Here is a 23448-nt window from a genome sequence, read left to right as displayed (position 1 = left end):
CTTACAATAATATTATATCATATCTGGGAGCAGAGATATTTTGTTTATGGAGGAAGGACGTGGATAGAATGAAATATAATATAATATAATAGGTTTATTGGAAGACAAGAACATGAAGGATAGATAGGATAGGTGACTGGGGAAGATAGAAGAGCAGGGAGCTGACCTGTGGGCGATGGCAGGCTTGTGTCCATCCTTCAGACCAGGAATGTCTTCATGGAGGTAAGCCAGGCCTCGGGACATGGTCTGGGCTATGTGACACAGCTCGTTCCATGACAACACGTTGGCCTTCAGATAGTCTGTCAACGAGCCCTGGAAATGGAGGCATACAGCCAGTTAATATAACAGCACCTAGCAATGTGCCTCACCTTCAACATGCCACAACAGTCTGACATAACGCCAGCTGATTGTTCTACTTCTAACCACTAGAGGGCATGTTTATTCAACATAGGTAAAAAATCATTCAAGTATTCTCTGAAAATTAGGAAGAAACATCACTTTCTACATGTTTATTGGGATAATTGTTAAATTCTAGCATGAGAACGTTGAATGAGTTCAGCTGAATGTGCTTTGTGTTTGTGCTGTGGTCCTTTGGCCAGCAGGGGGGGCTGTACCTTCTCGTGGTAGGCTGTGATCAGCCACAGCTCTATGTCCATGTTGGTGCCCCTCTTCTCTGCTCCGAGGAAGTGAAGAAGGTTCTCATGCCTCATCCCGCTCAGGTTGTAGATTTCATACTCATTGTGCCATGACTGCTTGTCCTGAGGATGACAAACAAGGCCACAGATTCACTACAAAGTGAAATGTATAACAACTAGTGAGTATTGGACTTCCCCCTCATTATTAGATTGCAAAGTATTTGGTAGGGTAAACAAATTGTCAAAAGACGCCAAAAAAACATTTATTTAACTGGTTAAAACAGTATAATATACAGTCAGGTCGAAAATTATTGTTCCCCTTGATAAAGATGAGCAAAAAAGACGAGCGGGTGCTGCGACATTTCCTTTTCAATCATGATTGCATTTTTTAGTTACACCTCGACTCAAGTTGGTTCAGTGCCCTCCACTTCTTTCCAAAAAAGACAGTATAAATAAATAATTCAAATATCGAGCTATATTGTATGCTCAATATTTTTGAAAATTATATCATTTTATCCTAATACAATTGCTAAGAGAAAGAGATTAGGTTTAAAAAGTAATACAAAAAAACGATCTATCTAAAACAGATAGGGGTCAACATGATTGGCACCCCTGTTTTTCAATTATCCAGCACCCTCACATTGTGAGGATAACGATACTGAGGCTTTTTCTAAAATGTTTTATGAGATTGGAGAACACATTGGGGTGATCCTAGACCATTCCTCTACACAGAATCTTAAGATCCTTGATATCCTTTGTCTGCACTTATGGATGACCCTCTTCAATTCAAACCACAGGGTTTCAATGGGGTTCAAGTCCAGAGACTGAGCTAGCCATTGCAAAAAGTTGATTTTGTGGTCAATTAACCTTTGGTGGATTTTGATGTGTGCTTAAGAGTTATCGGCGTGGTGGAAGATCCACTTGCAGCCAAGTTTCAGTCTCCTGGCAGAGTTAACCAGGTCTAAAATGTTCTGGTACTTGGTAAAGTTCATGATGCCGTTGACCTTAACAATGTCTCCTGGACCAGTGGAAGTAGCCCCATAACATCAAAGATCCACCACCATATTTTACAGTAGGAATGAGGTTCTTTTCTGCATATGCATCTGTTTTTCGACACCAAACCTACCACTGGTGCGTGTGGTCAAAGAACTCTATTTTCAAGTCATCTGACCATAGTACCGCCTGGAGTTTGCTAAACGGCATTGGCACTTGGATTGGAACTGGTGCTATGGATGATGAAAATAGAGCTCTTTTCACATGTCATTAAAATAAAAAAATAAAAATTGCATTACTTGTTAAACTAAATATTTTTCTCTGAGCAATTGTATTAGTATAATGTAAAAAAAAAATCTTAGTATACAATATAGCTCAGTATTTGGATGATTTATTTTATAGTCTTTCTTGCTCATCTTTATAAAGGGTGTCAATAATTATGGACCTTACTGTATGCATGTTCTGTCATTATGTTAGTTAGTGCTTAGTGGTCAATCGAGGCCACTGTGGGTTTAGTGATTGGCCTCTAAGCTAAAGGGCTGGTCAGCCCAGGAGGATTAGTAAGGGCCTGGAACTTTAAGGCAGATGACGCTCTCCTCTCTCTCCCAAAGAAGCAGGGAAAGCTACCCTCCCCTAGCCCTGCATTCTGCTGCAGGTGGTTAGTTAGTGGCTAACAGTACTGTACCTGAATGGGGAAGATTTTGACAGCCACATAATCATTGAGTAGCTGAGCCTTCCACACGCAGCCGAAGCGCCCCCTGGCTTTGATCTCAATCAACTGCAATGGCTTCTGACCCAGGATGGGGGAAGGGGGCATGGGCCCTGGGTCCTACAAAGGAGAGGAGAGAAAAAGACACATCAACCTCACTGTTTATTACACAGAGGCCAAGCATCAAGTGCAACGCTTTGCATGTCGGCAAACTACAGTGACTAAAGAACTAAGATACAAAATGGCTGCAGTGTAGCACGGTCAATGGTTGGGCCATAACCTCAAGTCAAAGAAAAGGGAAACTTTAGAGCAGCTGCTGGGCTGGGCGCTATGAAGCTTTGACAGAAGGGGCTTATGGGGGCTAGGGAAGTGGTGAGCTTGTTAAACTTAATCACCAACCTCTGTCTCCTCTCTGGACTACTGGATGAGGCCTGACCTACTTAATGTAGAGTAGCAGGGGACGGACTACTCTGACTGACTGACTACTGCAGCACGTAATTATTCAACAGGGATGCACAGTCCTGGTCTGTAAGGAATCTAGTACCTGATTCACACTAAAGGGCCGGGTCAAACCGTACCGTGCTGGCTAGGATATTTTCTTTTCACATGGTTCTTTCTGGCTCGGTTTGGCTCAGTACTGTAAAAAAGGATCTACCAGTCCAGGTGCGTCAATAGCCCCTTTGAAAGATAACAGAGGTGGGTTGATTTTCTAGTTTGAGGTAAAGTAATGGGACTACAGTTCCTGATCTGTAACTAGGAGTTCACATGGACTAGTCTGGGCCTTTCATGTCTATACAGCTCTGGTCTGTGCTACCCATAGATCATGTTTTATAGACATATCCTTCATAGCTACAGACAGTACTAAAGAGAGAACTTTACCTTGATTCCATCAAGGAAGAGATCTACAAAGGCAGGCTTATGATGTTGATGACAGACCGGGGTGTTCTGGTCGCAATACTGACTGAGCATAACCTTTCTGTGTCTACGGAATGTGGTGTAGGTCTACAGACTATTGTATGTTGAACCTATGGGTTTATGTCTGGAGGTGTAGGTGGGGTGGTCATATGGCTGTGTGTGTGAATGATTCTGACCAGGACCTATAGGCCAATGGTGACCTTTTCCATCAGCTAAAAAACATTTGTCAGCAGAAGCGATGGTCTGTTTCCCATGTAAATTGTCTGTGTGGGGTGGTGAGTTTCTGGGCCTCTTATCAAAGCAGAACATCTCTGCTACTACCTACTGTTGTTTACAAGATATTGATAATGGTTATCCTTGTATTGACTTAGTTTTAAAGCATACCAGCAGGTGGTGGTTTGCTTCTGTTCAAAATGGTTATTTGGTTATTTTATATTTAAGAAGCCTGTAACTTTGTGTCTGTGTGTGTTCTTAGCCACCATTCTCCCACCTCTCCCTTCCATCCCACATTGATATTAGCCACCATATCAATTAATTCACCATCACGTTCTTTGGCTGCATTCATAGCATGCTACCCTGCTTAGTTATAAAGCAGGGTAGCCTAGTGGTTAGAGAGTTGGACTAGTAAACGGAAGGTTGCAAGTTCAAACCCCCGAGCTGTTCTGCCCCTGAACAGGCAGTTAACCCACTGTTCCTAGGCCATCATTGAAAATAAGAATTTGTTCTTAACTGACTTGCCTAGTTAAATAAAGGTAAAATTAAAAATTTAAAAAACTCACTCACAGACCTGAAGGACCACAATATCTACAGCCTGCAGGTCACATAATAATATTGTGTTCATTATTTGTCCTCTAATGGTTGAGTTGAACAGCAAGGAAAGTAGTGAACCTCTATATCTATACAGAATGGCTGTCTTTCCCCATGGGGTGTACACATAATGGCCTGCATGCACATTGCTACTGTATGTGTACAGCCACAACGGGAAGGGAACAAAGAATACACTGATTAATGACAGCAACGGGTGGAACAGGAAGGAGGAGGGACACCAAGTGAAAGAGGGAAACATATAGGGCAGGATGTATAGGCTTGGCCTAAAGCATGCAGCTCAGGCCTAACTCCAGCTACACCCTGCACCTCCAGCTGTGTTCACAATGTTCAAGGTCATGTTTACATTTCCATTCTCTCAAGTGTCAATCATTGCACAGGCACTGCTAAAAATGAAAACAATGCAATTTTATGGTCCAGTTGTCCCTGTAGGCTGGGACAGGGCGGAGAGGCTAACATTTATCATCTTTATGAGTCATTCTTTTGTCTTCAACAGGCAAATCAATACTGTTCTTTACAAGATATTGATAATGGTTATCCTTGTACTGACTTAGTTTTAAAGCATACCAGCAGGTGGTGGTTTGCTTCTGTTCAAAATGGTTATTTGGTTATTTTATATTTAAGAAGCCTGTAACTTTGTGTCTGTGTGTGTTCTTAGCCACCTTTCTCCCACCTCTCCCTTCCATCCCACATTGATATTAGCCACCATATCAATTAATTCACCATCACGTTCTTTGGCTGCATTCATAGCATGCTCGGTCTCTTGCGTTCCAACCACTGAGGCATCGGTCCATGCACTTCGACTCTGCTGCAGAATCCCAAGCAGGACAGTGGATTTAACATATATCCGTGCACTATAAAACACCATTAAGGAAAGTAAAATACAGTGCTCCGTTACAACTGAAATAGAAATGGATAGTTTATTTGAGGAGGTGGCAGGCTCAGGCTTGAGGGATATGATAAATCATATTCATAAGAGATGCAAAAACAAATCCAACCAATAAACAGTCCTCAGTGAACAGATTGTAGCCAATTGCTGAATGAGAGAGACTTCTCTTACCTCTATCATAATATGAAAGGCGTGCTAGTTAAGGAAAGAAAACAACATTTCCAGCATGAGAGACATGGATGCACAGAGAGTGGCAAAATAAATGACAATTGAGCTGATGACCTATGGACCAAGGATATAACACCACTCCTCTCCTTGTTATGACCTGACCTAGGATCAGGGACACCATGGTTTGTCCTGGGAGTCAACCATGCCTTCAACTGACCTCAATTCAGTTCACTGGAAGCTGTGGAGGCGAACAACAGGAGTGGGCCATTTTTACAAAGCAACATCTGGAATGAGTAACCAGTCAACCGTTGAGTTCCACTGCTCACCTGCAGCCAAGTTTTCAAGTCACGACAGCATCTGAGAGTCCATTAGGCCGCCTGTCTGCCTGAGAAAGCTTTCTATTTCTCTTTACTTTACACCCCGTTACAAAACCATCATATTGAAGCGCCAGCCAATTCATTCCTACACCATTCACACACAACTGGCTAAAGGCAATAGGGGCGAAGTGAGTGACTAACAGTACTCATGGCTAAGGCAATAGGGGTGAAGTGAGTGACTAATAGTACTCACGGCTAAGGCAATAATGGTGAAGTGAGTGAGTAACTCACACCAGGTGCTTCTACACCTGCATTGCTTGCTGTTTGGGGTTTTAGGCTGGGTTTCTGTACAGCACTTTGAGATATCAGCTGATGTACGAAGGGCTATATAAATCAATTTGATTTGATTTGATTTGATTTGTAACAGTACTCACGGCTAAGGCAATAGGGGTGAAGTGAGTGAGTGACAGTACTCACGGCTAAGGCAATAAGGGTGAAGTGAGTGAGTAACAGTACTCACGGCTAAGGCAATAGGGGTGAAGTGAGTGAGTAACAGTACTCACGGCTAAGGCAATAGGGGTGAAGTGAATGAGTAACAGTACTCATGGCTAAGGCAATAGGGATGAAGTGAGTAAGTAACAGTACTCACGGCTAAGGCAATAGGGGTGAAGTGAGTGAGTAACAGTACTCACGGGGTAAATCATACATACTAATGGTGTGTGTCACAATGGCACTACGTTTAGCGTGTGTGTGAAGAGATAGGCTACTGCTAACTCCAGGTTTTCAAGCCCAGCTATGTGTGCATATGACAGAGTGTTCAGCCCCAGGATGCTATAAAAATGACAAGTTGACGGTAAGCATTTCAGTGGCTGCCAACAATTCCCCCAGAATTCGCAATGGCTGTTAGAGAGTGTGATTACGCTTCTGGTCCCTTCCCTCCCCTGACACACCGCCAAGCGAGCACACACTGTTCTCACAAGCACATGAGCATGCGCACGCAAATGTGCACAAACACACACCCCTGGCAGCACTGCTGCAGCTAAATGCTACTGTAGCATGTAAATGAATTTGAGTGAGTGTGTATGACTCAGTAAGTGTGTGAGTGAGCGAGCAAGTGATGCATGTGTATGTGTGTGCAAGCACGTAAGAGCCTGCACAAGACATAAAGCTCATGAGAATGTCAGAGAGTCAAGACTAGAGTATAAATAAGAGTATAAAATAAAATTCCAAGCAATGGTAACGCCTGTGAAATAAAGCTGACCAAGGACTTAAAAGGTCCCAGGTGGCAGTAAGCGAAATACGACAAGACAGGTGCACTCTGCTTGATTTGTCTGTCTGTCACTTCAGTGAGACCTTGGTAGTGGAGAGAAAGCAAGTGTTGGAAGGACATTAAGTAGGGTTAAAAGCCCTTGCGCCCTCTCTCCTCTCCCTCTCCGCTGAAGGACATGCTTACTCAGAGGGTGCCTTTAGAAGGCTGATGAATAATGAACAAGCATTCCTCTCCTCTCTTATCCCGCTCTTTTCCTCTCGGATCACATTGCACTCCGGGAATGGAGGTTGAGCCCTGGCCAAACAGCAAACCAAAGGAGTGACCAATCAGTGTGTGTGTGTGTGTCCAAGAATAGTAAACAAACAAAAATGTGATCAACTGGGGACATTTTGTTAGTCCTACAAGGTCAAATGTTATTTTCTAGGGGTTATAATTGTGTTAGAATTAGGTTTAGGAGTGTCATGACTTGCCCTGGGGGGAGGATCGTAGCCCCCCCTCTCTCTCCACAGTTTTATGACTTTACGACAGGTCATAAATACCTGGTAGAAACTGCCATGCAGTATTGAGGGAGAGAGTCTAACAGAACAAAGAGCTTCTCTTAGTTCAAAACTCCTAATCACCAAAGTGGGGGAACAATATTAAACAATATTTCTACTTTTTGAGAATGTGGGAATGGTCCGTGGACACTTAAGGGACAGTCATGACGAGTGTGTTTCATTTGGTGATCTCATGAAGGACGGGAAACACACAACTGTATCTCTTAAAGGATACATTTCCCAGCTGTCAGGTTTACATCTAAATATTGTGAAACATAAGTGAATCAACATGAAACTATTTGTGAAAAGATGTAATGTTAACCTTCTAAATGAGAAAATATGGGTTTTCATACAAAGTTAACCTAGTCAGTAACCACAACCACGTGAGCATAGACATTAAGTCGGCATCATGGACCGCCCTTTTCTCTGAAGTGTATAAAATCCAATCCTGACAAAATTCACACCAGACCAAAACATGCCGGGTGACGTTGGTGTGTGAAATGGTTTAAACTACAACTCTACCAAAGAACAAGTCAGAGAACGCCGGGACAGGAGTCCCCACGTTGGAATGGCTACAATTCTATAGGCCACAGAGACCATACAGCTGTAGTTTTGGCTACACGGCTGAAAACGGTTAAACTCATAGACTATCGATCACTACAGAATAAGAGCAAATCTTAGACGTATAATTTCTAGTCTGCAGCTAGAAGTCTAGAACGAGAATACCGACAACCGCCGAAGCATCTATTCTATGATAACATTTCCAAATGGTACTCTGAAGTATCCATTCTAACCACCTATAACCACGAAATATATTGTGACTTCTGAGAAAGTTAACCAGAGACTCTGATGAACTCTACAGGATGATCAAGTGTTTTCAACGGAGAGACAAAAACGGCATACGGGCAAAAATATATACATTGCAATTATTCTCGAATGAGCGGCCGTTCATGTGCAAAGGATTAGCATTTCAATGATTATAATTATCCACTATGTGTAGTGAATCCATCTTGTCTTTCCCACTCTTTCTCAGTCCCCACCCCTTTCCTTTGTCTACCAAGCCGTCATATCGGCTTAGCCCACTAGAGTCTTTTCTATCATTGTTAGTAACCAATATCTACTGTTTGCTTGTTATGTAATTCTGTGTGATTATTTATTTATTTAGTTAGTTAGTAAATAAATAATTAAACCAATTTGTATATCTTTGATTCATGATTTTAACTAGGGTTCATGCAGATATCCAAGGGTTTGTGACGTTCAGTAATGAGAATTGATGAGGCAATTAATAATCATTAATGGAAGACTAATTGATAAGATATTAAAATATCTGAAGAATTATATTCCGGGAAATTACAACTCTAATGCTAAACATTTTCCCGTGGTGACCCGACTTCCTAGTTAATATTTACATGATTAGTTTAACCTTTCCAGGGCAGGCGTTCTGCTAGCGGAACCCCTCGACAACATTCCACTGAAAAGGCAGGGTGCGAAATTCAAAAATATTTTTTTGAAATATGTCACTTTCACACATTAATCTTTCTTGCGTAGGCGTTTCCAGCTAGCGGAACCCCTCGACAAAGTTCAGCTGAAAAGGCAGCGTGCGAAATTCAAAAATATTTGTTAGAAATATGTAACTTTCACACATGAACCTTTTTGGGATAGAGGGCAGCATTTTCACTTTTGGATGAATAGCGTGCCCAGAGTGAACTGACTCCTACTCTGTCCCAGATGCTAATATATGCATATTATTATTAGTAGTATTGGATAGAAAACACTCTGAAGTTTCTAAAACTGTGTGAATGATGTCTGTGAGTATAGCATAACTCATATGGCAGGCAAAAACCTGAGAAAGAATCCAACCAGGAAGTGGGAAATCTGAGGTTTGTAGTTTTTCAACTCAGCCCCCATTGAAGATACAGGGTGATATTAGTTATGTTTCACTTCCCAAGGCTTCCACTAGATGTCAACAGTATTTAGAAGCTGTTTTGAGGATTTTACTCTAAAGGAGGGACTCATAAGGGCTCTTTGAGTGATTGGTCTGGCAGAGTGCCACAGCCTCGGTCTGGCGGGCTCACGTGAAAGGTAGCTACGTTCCAATTCATTTGTACAGACAAAGGAATTGTCCGGTTGGAACATTAATGAAGTTTTATGTTAAAAACATCATAAAGATTGATTCCATACATAGTTTGGCATGTTTCTACGGGCTATAGCGGAACTTTTCGTTCGACGTTCGGCGCGACCTGAACACGCTTTTGGATTAGTTTACCAAACGCCCTAACAAAAGAAGATATCTGGACATAACTGATGGACATTATCGAACAAATCAAACATTTATGGTGGACCTGGGATTCCTGGGAGTGCATTCTGATGAAGATCATCAAAGGTAAGTGAATATTTAAAATGCTATTTCTGAGTAATGTTGACTACCCAATATGGCGGTATGTTTTTGGCTGCTTTGTTGTCTAAAGGCTGTACTCAGATTATTGCATGGTTTGCTTTCTCCGTAAAGTTTTTTTTTTTTTAATCTGACACAGTGGTTGCATTAAGGAGAAGTTTATCTAAATAACAGTTGTATCTTTATCAATGTTTATTATGAGTATTTCTGTACATTAATGTGGCTTTCTGCACGATCACTGCATGTTTTAGAACTACTTGTGACTCCTCTCTTTGGCTGGAAAAAATGGCTGTGTTTATTCTGTGGCTTGGTGGTGACATTGTGGCTGGATTAACGATAATTTTATTTTTTAAATGGTATAAAACACTTGTATGGTTGAGGAATTTTAATTATGAGATTTTTGTTGTTTTGAATTTGACGCCCTGCACTTTCCACTGTTGCAGAACCCCAGTCCTAGACAGGTTAACAAGTCCAATACAGCAATTGAAAGATAAACATCTTGTTAATCTACCCATCGTGTCCAATTTAAAAAATGCTTTACAGCAAAAGCACAACATATGATTATGTTAGGTCATAGCCAAGTCAAAAAAAACACAGCCATTTTCCCAGCCAAAGATAGGAGTCACAAAATGCAGAAATATAGATCAAATGAATCACTAACCTTTGATGATCTTCATCAGATGACACTCATAGGACATCATGTTACACAATACATGTATGTTTTGTTCGATAATGTGCATATTTATATCCAAAAATCTCAGTTTACATTGGCACGTTACGTGCAGTAATGTTTTGATTCCAAAACATCCGGTGATTTTGCAGAAATACTCATAATAAACATTGATAAAAGATACAATTGTTATTCACAGAATTAAAGATAGACTTCTCCTTCATGCAACCGCTGTGTCAAATTTCATTTTTTTTCTTCTGCAAAAGCATAATCTGAGAACGGCGCTCAGAGCCCAATTCAGCCAGAGAGATATCCGCCATTTTGGAGTCAACAGAAGTTAGATATAAAGATATAAATATTCACTTACCTTTGATGATCTTCATCAGAAGGCACTCCCAGGAATCCCAGTTTGACAATAAATGACTAATTTGTTCCATAAAGTCCATAATTTATGTCCAAATAGCCACTTGTTGTTAGCGTGTTCAGACCAGTAATCCATCTTCATGACGCGCAAGCACTTCGTCCAGACAAAAACTCGAAAAGTTCCGTTACAGGTCGAAAGAAATAAGTCAAATGATGTATGGAATCAATCTTTAGGATGTTTTTAACATAAAACATCAATAATGTTCCAACCGGAGAATTCCTATGTCTGAAGAAAAGCACTGGAACAAAAGCTAACTCTGTCGGGAGCGCGCATCACGAGCCTGAGACACTCTGCAAGAGCCCCTCCTTTATAGTAGAATCCTCAAACCAGTTTCTGAAGACGGTTGACATCTAGTGGAGGTCGTAGGAAGTGCAACTTGACTCCATAGACACTGTGTATTCGGTAGGCCAAGCTTTGAAAAACTACAAACGTCAGATATCCCACTTCCTGGTTGGATTTTTCTCAGGTTTTCGCCTGCCATAAGAGTTCTGTTATACCCACAGACATCATTCAAACAGTTTTATAAACTTCATAGTGTTTTCTATCCAATACTAATAATAATATGCATATATTAGCATCTGGGACATTGTAGGAGGCAATTCACTCTGGGCACACTATTCATCCAAAAGTGAAAATGCTGCCCCCTATCCCAAAAAGGTTAATCGCGTAATAATTAAACCTAGATAATTGATTTGATAATATACAGTCTTCACATTTAATGATAGTCCAGACACAACAGGAGTTATGGTTAGTTTTAGGGTTAGAGTTAGGTTTAGGGTTAAGGAATGGTTTTGAGGTTTGGGTTAGGGATAGGGAAAATAGAATTTAGAATGGTTATGAATTGTGTCCCCGCAAGGTTAGTTAAACAAGACTGTGTGTGTGAGCATTCAGCTAGTCGATAGTGCACGCAATGCAGAGATTTAGTGTTAATCTTTACCATGGTTCTCCTTTGTCGCTGCTGTGCAATCGATGTGATATATGGTAATGGACCAGCATGAATAGTGTAAATGCATAGCTCAACTTGTTGGGGAAGAATGCATGGCATGAAAAGCACTTCATGTGCAGCTATATATATATATATATGACTCCTGCTTGGTGTAGATGGTCCAGTAGATAAGAGAGAGCTGCAGTATGGGTGTGGGAAGCCAGCATTAACGAAAACATGGCTTGTTATTGATCAAATTCAGGCATGTCTCATTGACCTGCGTGCAGCAAGCCTTTTTATAACCGGGGGGGTGTAGAGATGAAGAGAGCGGAGTGAGCGGGCAGAGGGAGAGAGTGAGGGAGGAAAGAAAAGAGAGCGAGAGCATGCATTATTAATCCAACCCTCCCCCTCTCCTCTCCGAAGGAGCGAACGCTTTCCTGTACTCAGTGTTCTGTGCTGTGGTGCGGGTGATGATGAGTGGGCGAGGACCACACACACACACACACACACACACACACACACACACACACACACACACACACACACACACACACACACACACACACACACACACACACACACACACACACACACACACACACACACACACACACACACACACACACACACACTTTAAACCCCAATGATTATCAGGTACTGTACTTGCATAGAACGGCCAGGCCATACTGAGAAACATCACATCATAGGGAGGCCTAACCAGATACACTGTACACTCATACCAAGATAGATAGTATCTCATGTACAGCATGTCCATCTGTGTCTTCTGACTATTATAAAAACCCATGAAGTGGGCTTGGTGGTTCTAAAAGCAGCCTTGATGTTCCATTGTCAGAGAAGTCGGGCTCATTGTAAAGAGAGGTTGAGGGCCCCTCGCCCCAGGAACCTCAGAAGGTGTCAATGTGACCTCTGACTTACGGAAATGGGCATAACTGTAAAGGACAACTCTGCCACTTTATAACCAGTTATTATGCTGTTAGTATACTGTATATACATTACTATTTAATGCACATTTTGATGTTTTATAGTTTTTGTTAGTCATACTGCACGATTCCTATTTTTTGTCATTTTGAAGCTTCTGTACTGCCCTCGTCTACAGCATACTACGATTCCCAGGGTGCATTTTGTCACCCATGAAGCAATGCTCAGCTTAGTCAGCCACTTAGCTAGCTGGCTATCAAGCCCAGAAGAAAGTTTAGTCTAAATATATTGCTTATATCATAAAATATAAGTACATTTCACATTATTTTTGGGTTGAAAATATATTATAATGCATGCATAAATGCCGTGCTGAATATATGTCCATGTCATTGTCACCAAAAAACTGCAATATCATTTTATGTTGATTCTGACTAGCTAGCTACGCCCACCATAACACAGAGTAACTTCAACTAGTTAGAATGCAAGCTAGCCTGACTGCTGCATCCAAAATAACAGTTTAATCTTAATCTGTTAACCCTAGCGACACTGGGCAAAATGTGCGCTGACCTATCATGGCTGGTTGTGATAGAACCTTGAATTGAACCAGGGTCTGAAATGACGCCTCTAGCACTGAGATGCAGTGCCTTAGACCACTGCACCACTCGGGAGTGCAGCAAAGCTAGCTAGCTAAGTAGCTAAAGTGTTTTCTACGCTAACAGACAAATACAGCCTCAGTGACCAAGCTACCATCCAACACTGGAGCCCTATTGGAACTATTAAAAAGTATGACGTTTACAAGTAATTCAATTAGAACACATTTGGAAAGGGCACAATGGCTGCTGGAGCTGCAATTTCAGTCGGTGATTGTGGGAATAGTTTTGTAGAATGGAATCATGGGAGTTTGAGTCTTGAACAACAGAAAAATATTGGAATAGGCTGACTATAAATACACTACATGACCCAAAGTATGTGGACACTTGCTTGTCAAACATTTAATTCCAAAATCATGAGCATTAATATGGAGTCGGTCCCCCTTTTGCTGCTATAACAGCCTCCACTCTTCTGGAAAGGCTTTCCACTAGATGTTGGAACATTGCTGCGAGGACTTGCTTCCATTCAGCCACGAGCATTAGTGAGGTCAGGCGCTAATGTTGGGCGATTGGTATGGTACTATACTGTAAAGAAAAAGCGTTATCCTTGTGTTCACTGGGCTCTGTGCAGGCCAGTAAAGTTCTTCGACATTGATCTCGACAACCCATTTCTGCACGGACCTCACTTGTGCACGGGGGAATTGTCATGCTGAAACAGGAAATGACCTTCCCCAAAATTTACAGTGGGCACTATGCATTGGGGCAGGTAGCGTTCTCCTGGCATCCACCAAACCCAGATTTGTCCGTCGGCCTGCCAGATAGTGAAGCGTAATTCATTACTCCAGCGAACGCGTTTCTACTGCTTCAGAGTCCAATGGCGGTGAGCTTTACACCACTGACGCTAGGCATTGCGCATGGTGATCTTAGGCTGCTCTGCCATGGAAACCCATTTCATGAAGCTCCCGACGAACAGTTCTTGTGCTGATGTTGCCTCCAGAGGCAGTTTGGAACTCGACAGTGAGTGTGGCAACCGAGGACACACGATTTGTATGCACTTTGCGCTTCTGCACTCGCCAGTCCCATTCTGTGAACTTGTGAGGCCTACCACTTTGCTGCTGAGTCGGTGTTGCTCCTAGACGTTTCCACTTCACAATAACAACACTTTCAGTTGATTGGGGCAGCTCGAGCAGGGCAGAAATTGACATCCTATGACAGTGCCATGTTGAAAGTCTCACTGAGCTCTACAGCAAGGCCCTGTACTGCCAATATTTGTCTATTGAGATTGCATGGCGGTATGCTCGATTTTATACACCTGGCAGCAACAGGTGTGGCTGAAATAGCCGAATCCACTAATTCGAAGGGGTGTCCACATACTTTTGTATATGTAGAGTATCATTCTATAGGTTCTTGACCGTCTATTTAAAAATATTTACAGATGTTATTAGACAGACAACCAGAGCAACATAGAGCAGGGAGTTCCAGTATGATCAGAAAACTACAGACGGGTTACATATATCGCTGAAAATGACTGTCCATAACTTCTTGTATTAGTCAGCTCCTACTTGAAAACGTAACAGAGAAGCAATTTCCTGTTTTGCTAATCACTAAACAGTCATGAAAACAGAAAATTACACTAAAACTGTGCAGGACATCACTAAATACATCATAATAACAACCCACGTGTTAAAAGTGGCAGAGTTGTCCTTTAACTTGAGCCTGTTGCTGTTGCAGCTGTGGCACAGCCTCAGTCAAATCTGAAAGGACACATCGAACACAGACAGCCACAACACTGCTGGGTAAATAAAGATGATAGCAGAACATAAAAAACAGCATGGTTTCTCACATCCACTTCACAGCCCCCACTAACTCCAACATGAGCAGAATACAGTGGCCTACTTGAATGGCTTCACTGGCTTGATGCCAAAAAGCTGACTATGTGTGAAAGGTGTCCATACTTTTATGCATCCCTATCACTTCCAAGAAGGTAGAGGTACTATACTGTAAAGAAAGAGCATCGACCTTTTTTCAGAAATCATTGTGTTCACTGATTTTGGATGCTAGTTGAGGCAATGGAAGACATTATAATAGACTTATGTTATTAGAATTCACTTCTTTGAGTGCGTCATGTACTAACATTTCTGCCAAACTGCCAAGTATTCGGAGCCTTAGCTTTGGCACAGCCAGGCTTTCATGGAGATTTCACATGCTACTTTGTGAGCATTCGTGTGTGTGTGTGTCAATGGCAGATAGATCACGTAAACTTTCTGTCCCATCAAAGCAAGGGAACTACATTTCCTGAAAAGGTGTAATTTCTCAGAAAATTTTCCAAAAAAGGGATGGAGGGGGGAAAAAAAGAGAACATGAGCACAGTTGCCAAATACAGACTCTCAGGATACCAACAGCACAAGCTCAAGTACAAATACAACTCATAGCAACTGATCTGTGTCATACAGGTGATTTGAAAGTCATAGTATTGCTCTCACAAACTTTAGTCATGATGGAGAAAAAAAACGTTTATCAACAAAGCGGGCCACAGTCAAAACAAAGAGGTGTTGCGTCTACAGTGGTATATCTGTGGACACTTGGAATACCTTGCTTCCGCCATCCAGCCAACATAGATCAAATGCTAGCTACAGGGGAACTCAAATGAGAACAACTCTCATTGATATACAGTAGCTAGTCTATCAAATAGTCATTGCATAGCTAGCTACAACAGTTTTTGCAACTAAAGAGGGTTTTGTACATTAGTGCTGTGTATTTTCTTACCTGTGTGGGCACCAGGACTGGCGGGTATGCCAATTTGTGATTGCGGTACATCCAGAAGGAGAAGAGGATGATTGCAGTGAGGCCTATGATGGGCACCAACGAGTACATCAGGGTGGTAAAGAGAGGAGGCTTCGGCGTAACCGGGTTCGACGTTGCTATGGAGGGAAAGGGCGTGGGAAAGAGAGTGAAAGAAAGACAGAGAGAGTAAAATGAGATCAATCTAGATTACGCCTGGACAAAAGGACTATTGTAGGATGTACTCAAAATCAAGGAGAGCTGAAAGTGCATTTTGTTAATAACTTTGCCAAGAATGTGAAAAACAAAATGGGTTATGTGTTGCGGTCTCCGTGTTCATAATGTAGGGCTGATATGGGCTCAACTCTAGCTGGCTGATGTCATTTTTATAAAATGCATTTCTAGCTGGGTCTCTCTGGGGCTGGGAATCAGCCAAATCTATCTGGGCTTAGTGTCAATGAGTGTGACGGTTAAATCAAGAGGATATCTCGCTCTCAGTCACACACACATGCGCACACAAAAACACACACACACACACACACACACACACACACACACACACACACACACACACACACACACACACACACACACACACACACACACACACACACACACACACACACACACACACACACACACACACACTAGAGCTGGAATGATAAACTGACCAAACCGACCATTTATCGTGGACATAGTGCTGAAATTGTTCATTAAGAAAAATAACCTACTAGAGAAATGATTGAAATGAAATACGTTTGCTAATATGGGTGCTTGTTAATGGGACAATTGATAGCTACAACATTCAAAGTAATAGTAGTAGTTTAAAGGGTAATGTAATAAAACAAAATAACTTTGGTGTACATCGTTATAAACTTAATGTTTCATTGTGATAATTCAGTCAATTTATCTTGATATGGGCTTTGTCCATATCGCCCAGCTCTAACACACACACACACACACACACACACACACACACACACACACACACACACACACACACACACACACACACACACACACACACACACACACACACACACACACACACACACACACACACACACACACACACACACACACACACACACACACTGTTTTGTATTGCTATCCTTGTAGGGACCAAATAATTGATTCCCAGCCAAAATCCTATTTTCCCTAACCTTAACCTTAACCTAACCTAATCGCAAACAGCAAACCCATAAAACTATACCTAACCCTTACTCCTAACCGTAACCCCTAACTTTAAGTCTAACCCTAATTGTAACCTAAACCTAAGTCTAAAATATAATTTTTCCTCGTGGGGACCGGCCAAATGTCCCCACTTGTCCGAATTATCCTTGCTTTACTATCCTTGTGAGGACTTCCGGTATTCACAAGAATAGTTAAACAAACACACACACACACACACACACACGAAACCTGACCACAGAGAGCATACTCTGAAGTCCGATGATTTGATCCCTAACGATTCAGTAAAAACTAGCTTTAATCTTGTAGCCCTGTTAACTGTGGAGCCACAGGCTTGGTGATTGAGTGAGTTAGTGTATCTGTCTAAAGCCTGTTTGGTTCGCAGGCACCCATCCTGGCACAGTCCCTTTACAGGGCTTCATGAAAGAGAGATAAGATTTGATTGTGACTCGTTGCCAAAGCAGCAGCTCCAGTAATCTCAACACGGACTCGTTTCACCGCTGCGGTGGATACCCCTTCCCTCGCCTGCCAGCGTGAAATCCTGTGTGTGTATGTGTGTATCGTTACTGCTCTATGTGGGGGACCTCAGCTGAACTGGCAACAGGCAGTAACATTGCGTGGTTAAAGAGGGGGCAATGTTTGTGATGCTGCTGTTGCCTGCCTGCCACAACCCCCCCTTGCCATGCCCCTCCCCCTCTATACACATTGCTCCCCTCCCCCTCTCCCAGCTCTCTGCCCAGTGCTCCACTTTAGCTGCAAGTGGGATAAGAACCCGGATTAGCCTCTTTGAGCTGAAAAATACATCAGACCCAACCCCCCCCCCACTCTCCAACATGCCTCCTCTTGCCTGCTGCGTGCTCCCTGCTCTCCACGCCCACACCTCGCCCCCAGGGCAATAGGATCACCACACTGTACACGCCACTCAGGCATGGAGCCGCTCTGGTCAGAAGGTCAAGCTCTCTCCCGTTCTCTCCCTCTTTCTATTCACTCCTGCATGGTTCATCCCCAGAGAGGTTAGGTTAAAAAAAGCAGCTGTGAGCATGTGCAGAGCCTCATGCTCAATATGATAGTAAGGCTCCGACCGAGCTTTTAATTCCAAATATCCAGGGAATTCCACATCTAGTTAGTCACTGCTGCAAATACGTACGTGTTTAGTTGAATAAGCAGAGGGAGAAAGACATGCCTAATGTACTGTAGTAGAGCCCATCTCCCCACCCAAAGCTTTAATATACAATCAGTGGCCAGTTTATTAGGTACTCCACCCCATTCATGAAAATGCACTGCTACTACCGACATTGAGTCACGTGGCCGTGGTTTGCTATATAAAGCAGGCAGACAGGCATTCAGCTACTGTTCGAATGGGCAAAATTAGTGACCTAAGCGACTTTGAGTGTGGTATGATAGTCGGTGCCAGGCGCGCCGGAGCCAGTATTTCAGAATACTTGATCCGGCGCACCTGCCAAGCGGCCACCCTCCTGGGCTTTTCACGAAGAATGGAGCGACAAATAAAAACCATCCAGTCCGCAGCGGTCAGGTAGGCGAAAACAGCTGGTTGATGAGAGAGGTCGAAGAAGAATGGCATGAACCGTGCAAGCTCACAGGCGGGCCCACAAACAGACAATTAATGGTACAGTACAACAGTGGTGTGCAGAACGGCATCTCAGAATGCACAACTCCTCGATCCTTGTCACAGATGGGCTATTGCAGCAGACACCAGGTTCCACTCCTGTCAGCTAAAACCAAGAAGAAGCGGCTCCAGTGGGCATGTGATCACCAAAACTGGACAATTGAGGATTGGAAAAACATGTTCCAACAAAGTCTGGTTCCTTTTGCGTCATGCTGATGGCAGAGTCAAGATTTGGGGTAAGCAGCACATATGGACCCATCCAGCCTGGTATCAATGGTACGGGCTGGTAATGGTGGTGTACTGGTGTGGGGAATGTTTTCCTGGCACATGTTAGGTCCCTTGACACCAATTGAGCAACTACTGAACGCCACAACCCAAAGAATTCAGGCTGTTCTGTAGTCCGACCCGGTACTAGATGGGTGTACCTAATAAAATGACCAGTGAGTGTAGCTATTATATAACCTCTATCTGACTCCAATGCAAGAACACACAAATGTTTTCCCCATGAATTAATATGACTATTCTGAAAAGGGCAATTCTGTTAATTGTTGAGCAACAATAGCACAAGAGGAAAAGGAGTAACCCAACCACAACATTAAGGCATTTCTGATCACTGATTAGATTGTTCTTTATACTCAACTGAGGATGTGGTAATAAAAAACATGTTTTGCCAGGACCAAGAAATTCCAGAACCAAGGAACATTAAGAGATGTCTGATTAGATGTTTCTATTCTGCATTCTTTGAGGATGTGCTCAGATTAGTATATATCTTTTTTTTTTTAAATCAACAATTACGGGAAGAATGTAGATTGATTTCCAGGAAGGATTGTTGCTTGGCAGAGCGAGCAGCACCAATGGAGGAAGCTGATGTCAGTGTGCCCAGACCCAGCTAGCTACACCTCCTCTGAGTCACTGCATTCTTCCTCCTGCTAAGAGGTTGTTTAGCAGTGAGGCCCGTTAGCTCAACGGGGATAAGGAGGACAGATCATCCCCTTTTAATCTTAAAGATACAGCAATCCCTGATGAATGACACACAGGAAGCCACACAGGATACGGTCAGACACACCATGGCACATGCCGGAGTTCACTGCACACTCACTGGAACTAGGAACACCACATCACGCTGCACACTTCCCGGAATATGGAGCAGATTTGACGAAGCAGAGCGGTTATGCAGAGCATCAGCGTTATGTAATGTGAGAGAATAAAGATGACTAACATATTGTGTTATTTATTTTGTTTCATGTCGTAACAAAAGCAAAAAGGTCACGCTTCGGACAAAGGCAAGGACGTCAGATTTGAGCATAACATATTTTTCAGTTGATATGGTGTTACTACATACAGAAACACAAGCATACGCACACACAACTTACTCTGAACAGCTTGTGTGTTGTCGGGGGGTGTAGAATAACTTTTGGTTGCACATGTTTCCTTCACAGCAGCAGAAGAACACATCTGGACTTTCCTTCGTCTCCACACATTCAGTTCTGGAAAAGAGAGAGACAATGCTGTCATAACAATGTAGCAAAATGTTGGTCCCTTCAGGCCCCAATAGCTTAGCAAACCTTCCCTTTTTCTAAAGTATTTTTGCAACTTATTTTGTTTCTTTAGGTTACAATTGTATATCTAAGGAAAATATGATCTTTCGGAAACCGTCCTTGAGCTTTAGACTGGAGCTCTACAGGAATAGTAATGGATGTAAAAATATGATGTTGTAGTTCATGTTGCTGTAGGTACAGAAGGCTACTTCCTGCAAACAAGTATTTTTGTGTTTCACCTCGTACGTTTGGAACTCAGTCAAATCAACAAAAAACGAAGGAAAAAAAGAATGAATTCTATATTTAACTGGCAAACTGACATTCCATGGCAGTTAAACCATATCAAAGCTACACTCCGTTCTCTAAACATCCTTGACTAGATAAACAAGCTGATTAACCCAAGCTGAAACAAAATGAGCAGTATTCACTCCAAACGATGTTTGAAAAAAACGTTTGGCTGTTGTTTACATGGAGAGTATACACGCGTTGGTATGTTGCCGCACGGCCGGAGCTACCTGTTGCTCTACATTGCTCTACATTGAGTAATCACATGGCAGCATGCCACACTTCAAAAACACATCGATTTGGTTACTGCAGATGGAAGGTAAAAGGGTTCATCGGCATGCTAAGACAAGACCCGCCATGTAAATCGGCCTTTCTGGGCCTGGGTTCTCGCACGCTATGACAGAGAATGTTTCTGGCAACGCTAGCTGACATGCTGGATGGATAGCTGGGCAGATAACATCACAATTTGGTGGAATGGAGGGGGAGCAAAGCTTAACAGCAATAACATGTTTACACAAGTGAAGAGGTGCTAAAGTGTTACACTTAAACATCAGGTATATATATATATATATATATATATATATATATATATATATATATATATAACTCTGAGTGAGGAAACATTTCATCCATCTCGATCTGTCTGTTCTGGCTCTCAGGGCAAATGTGCAATATGCAAACATCTAGGCCTAGATTGTTTTAAAAAAACACTGCAGATGTTAAATTACCTGAAGAAGCTCAATTGTTTATCGCAGTAGTGTAGCTGTTAGAACAAGTTGAGACTGCTAATGTTGACATTTTTTTTAAAATGTCTAGCCTGCAAGGAACCACGTTCATGATGATTTTTCATCCTCCACATTCGACACCTTTCACATTATCTTCATGGGACGACCAAGTCCTCACACAGAATGGAGGTACTAGATAGGCCTATAAGAGTCGTCTTCACTGATTTATACTGATAACATTTGTCATCCATTGCAAAACACCAATGATACACTTAGTTATTCCCCCGTGTGTCATTGGCGTGTTGTAACAGATGTTATCCAATCCACCCCCACAGAGACCTGATGCAATAGGCCCTACCTGTCATAGCAGTTGGTATCATCCAGCCAGCAGCCCTGCTTGACGATATCTACGGTTCCCGACACATTCCTCCAGGTGGCAAAGCAGTGTCTCCGCTTGTCCTTCTCCCCGGCACACGTCTCGATGCCACTGCGGTTACCCCGGTTCTCCTGGATGGCAGCAGGGTTGGGGTTGTAGTTGTAGTGGACACACTCCTGCGTCTCTGACCGGCCCAGGATAGCCCCTGAGGAACAGAGAGATGGAGACACTAGATCAAAATACTTTTGAGGTGAAGGTCGAACAGCATTCCTGTTGTAAGGTGAATGTGTTAATAAATCATTTGGTTAGAATCGGTTGAAGGGCGTTCAAACACCAAACCGCAGACATGAATGAATACATAAAAGAAGCCCACTGTGTCCTGCACATCAACATAGTTCATTTTGGGACAGCCCTGTCTACAGTGTAACATCATATGTCCTTTTAATCTACTACTAATCTATTGCTCTCGTGAAGCAATGCACGGATGAAGTAACTCTCCACTCACTGCAGGACAATTACAGGACGGAGGCATTAAAGGCCACTTCCAGGGCTGCAGTGATCACGAACAGAGCCATCTCTCATCAGCCAGCCTCCCTCCACAGTGTGAAGCCTTACCACAGCCCTGTAATTAACCAGTGATGATGACTCGAGTGCCTCTAGAAACTGACACACACAGTCTTCAAATTCTGTGTGGGAAAATCTCTGGCCTTGGCTGATTGTGATATGATTTGTTAATGATTATGTTTGATAGGTCCAGGAGGGTAATGGGATAGAATTCCCATTCAGAGAGAACAGTCTCGTTTTCAACCGAATCAGCAGGGTTGAAATAAGTCGAATGTCATTTACTGTACTGAATCACAACACATGACAATCATTTAGCCCACTGCACCCTCACCTCATCCATTTTGAGAAGTAACCTAGGCATGAAATCTTCTAGTCTGCAGCTAGTATGCTCCGAGCTATTGACAGTATGCTCCGAGCTGTACAAAGCACACTACACACAAGTCAATCAAACAATTGCCAATAATGTACTGTAACGCATAGTCAGCCTATCCTCGTTCACTGAGCCATAGACATGACAATGAACTCAAAATATAAACATGAACCTGCGAGGCGCCAGGCACCACAGGTTGATTCATCCCTGGATAAGATTTAGGCCCTACTGCTTAAGGAATGTATTCACTATATCATTTCAAACACCAAAAAGGCTAGACAAAAATCATTTATATTTTAAGTATAATCCTTGAGTCTTATCTAAACAACAGGAAAAAGGATTTTGAATTTAAAGTTCAAAACATTGCCTGAGAGTGCCATATGGTTTAAGAAACCACAACAATATGAGGTTGTGGTTATGGTTAACTCTGACAAAACCTCAAGTGGTAACAGTGACTGAAAACAAAAGGATATGGTGGGTGTGGTTTGACAATGGTGACACTTCTGCTTGTTAAGGCAGGGAAGAGAGGCTCTGACACAAACCAATGAACATGCAAAGGTCTTTCTCTCTCATCTCTACGTGTGCCAAATATAGGAGAACTAACCGTTTAGAGAGCTTTCTATAAATAGGCTTGCCGGCTTGATTCAGCTCCGATAGGATAAAATGCTACTGTTTAGCCTACGTAATCTATTGTAAAGTCTATTCTTAACACATTTTGTCTTCGGGGTGTAAAATGACACACACATCCTTAATTAAAAAGAAGAAATGCATAATTTAAAAAGTACAAAGAG

At 42.4% G+C, this 23448-nt stretch overlaps 1 protein-coding gene across 1 annotated transcript in view; it reads right to left on the bottom strand.

Moving 5' to 3' along the window:
* Positions 1–23448, bottom strand: part of acvr2aa (activin A receptor type 2Aa) — a 48210-nt gene that overhangs the window by 5886 nt on the left and 18876 nt on the right. Inside the window, 7 exon segments of the mRNA XM_046363099.1 lie at positions 167–312; positions 615–758; positions 2314–2457; positions 15967–16121; positions 20173–20194; positions 20196–20286; positions 21706–21928. Coding sequence (XP_046219055.1) covers positions 167–312; positions 615–758; positions 2314–2457; positions 15967–16121; positions 20173–20194; positions 20196–20286; positions 21706–21928 — 925 coding nt within the window.

Source organism: Oncorhynchus gorbuscha, linkage group LG09 (assembly GCF_021184085.1).
Source record: "Oncorhynchus gorbuscha isolate QuinsamMale2020 ecotype Even-year linkage group LG09, OgorEven_v1.0, whole genome shotgun sequence".
Classification (NCBI taxonomy): Eukaryota; Metazoa; Chordata; class Actinopteri; order Salmoniformes; family Salmonidae; genus Oncorhynchus; species Oncorhynchus gorbuscha.
This window is presented reverse-complemented; position numbering and strand designations above follow the sequence as displayed.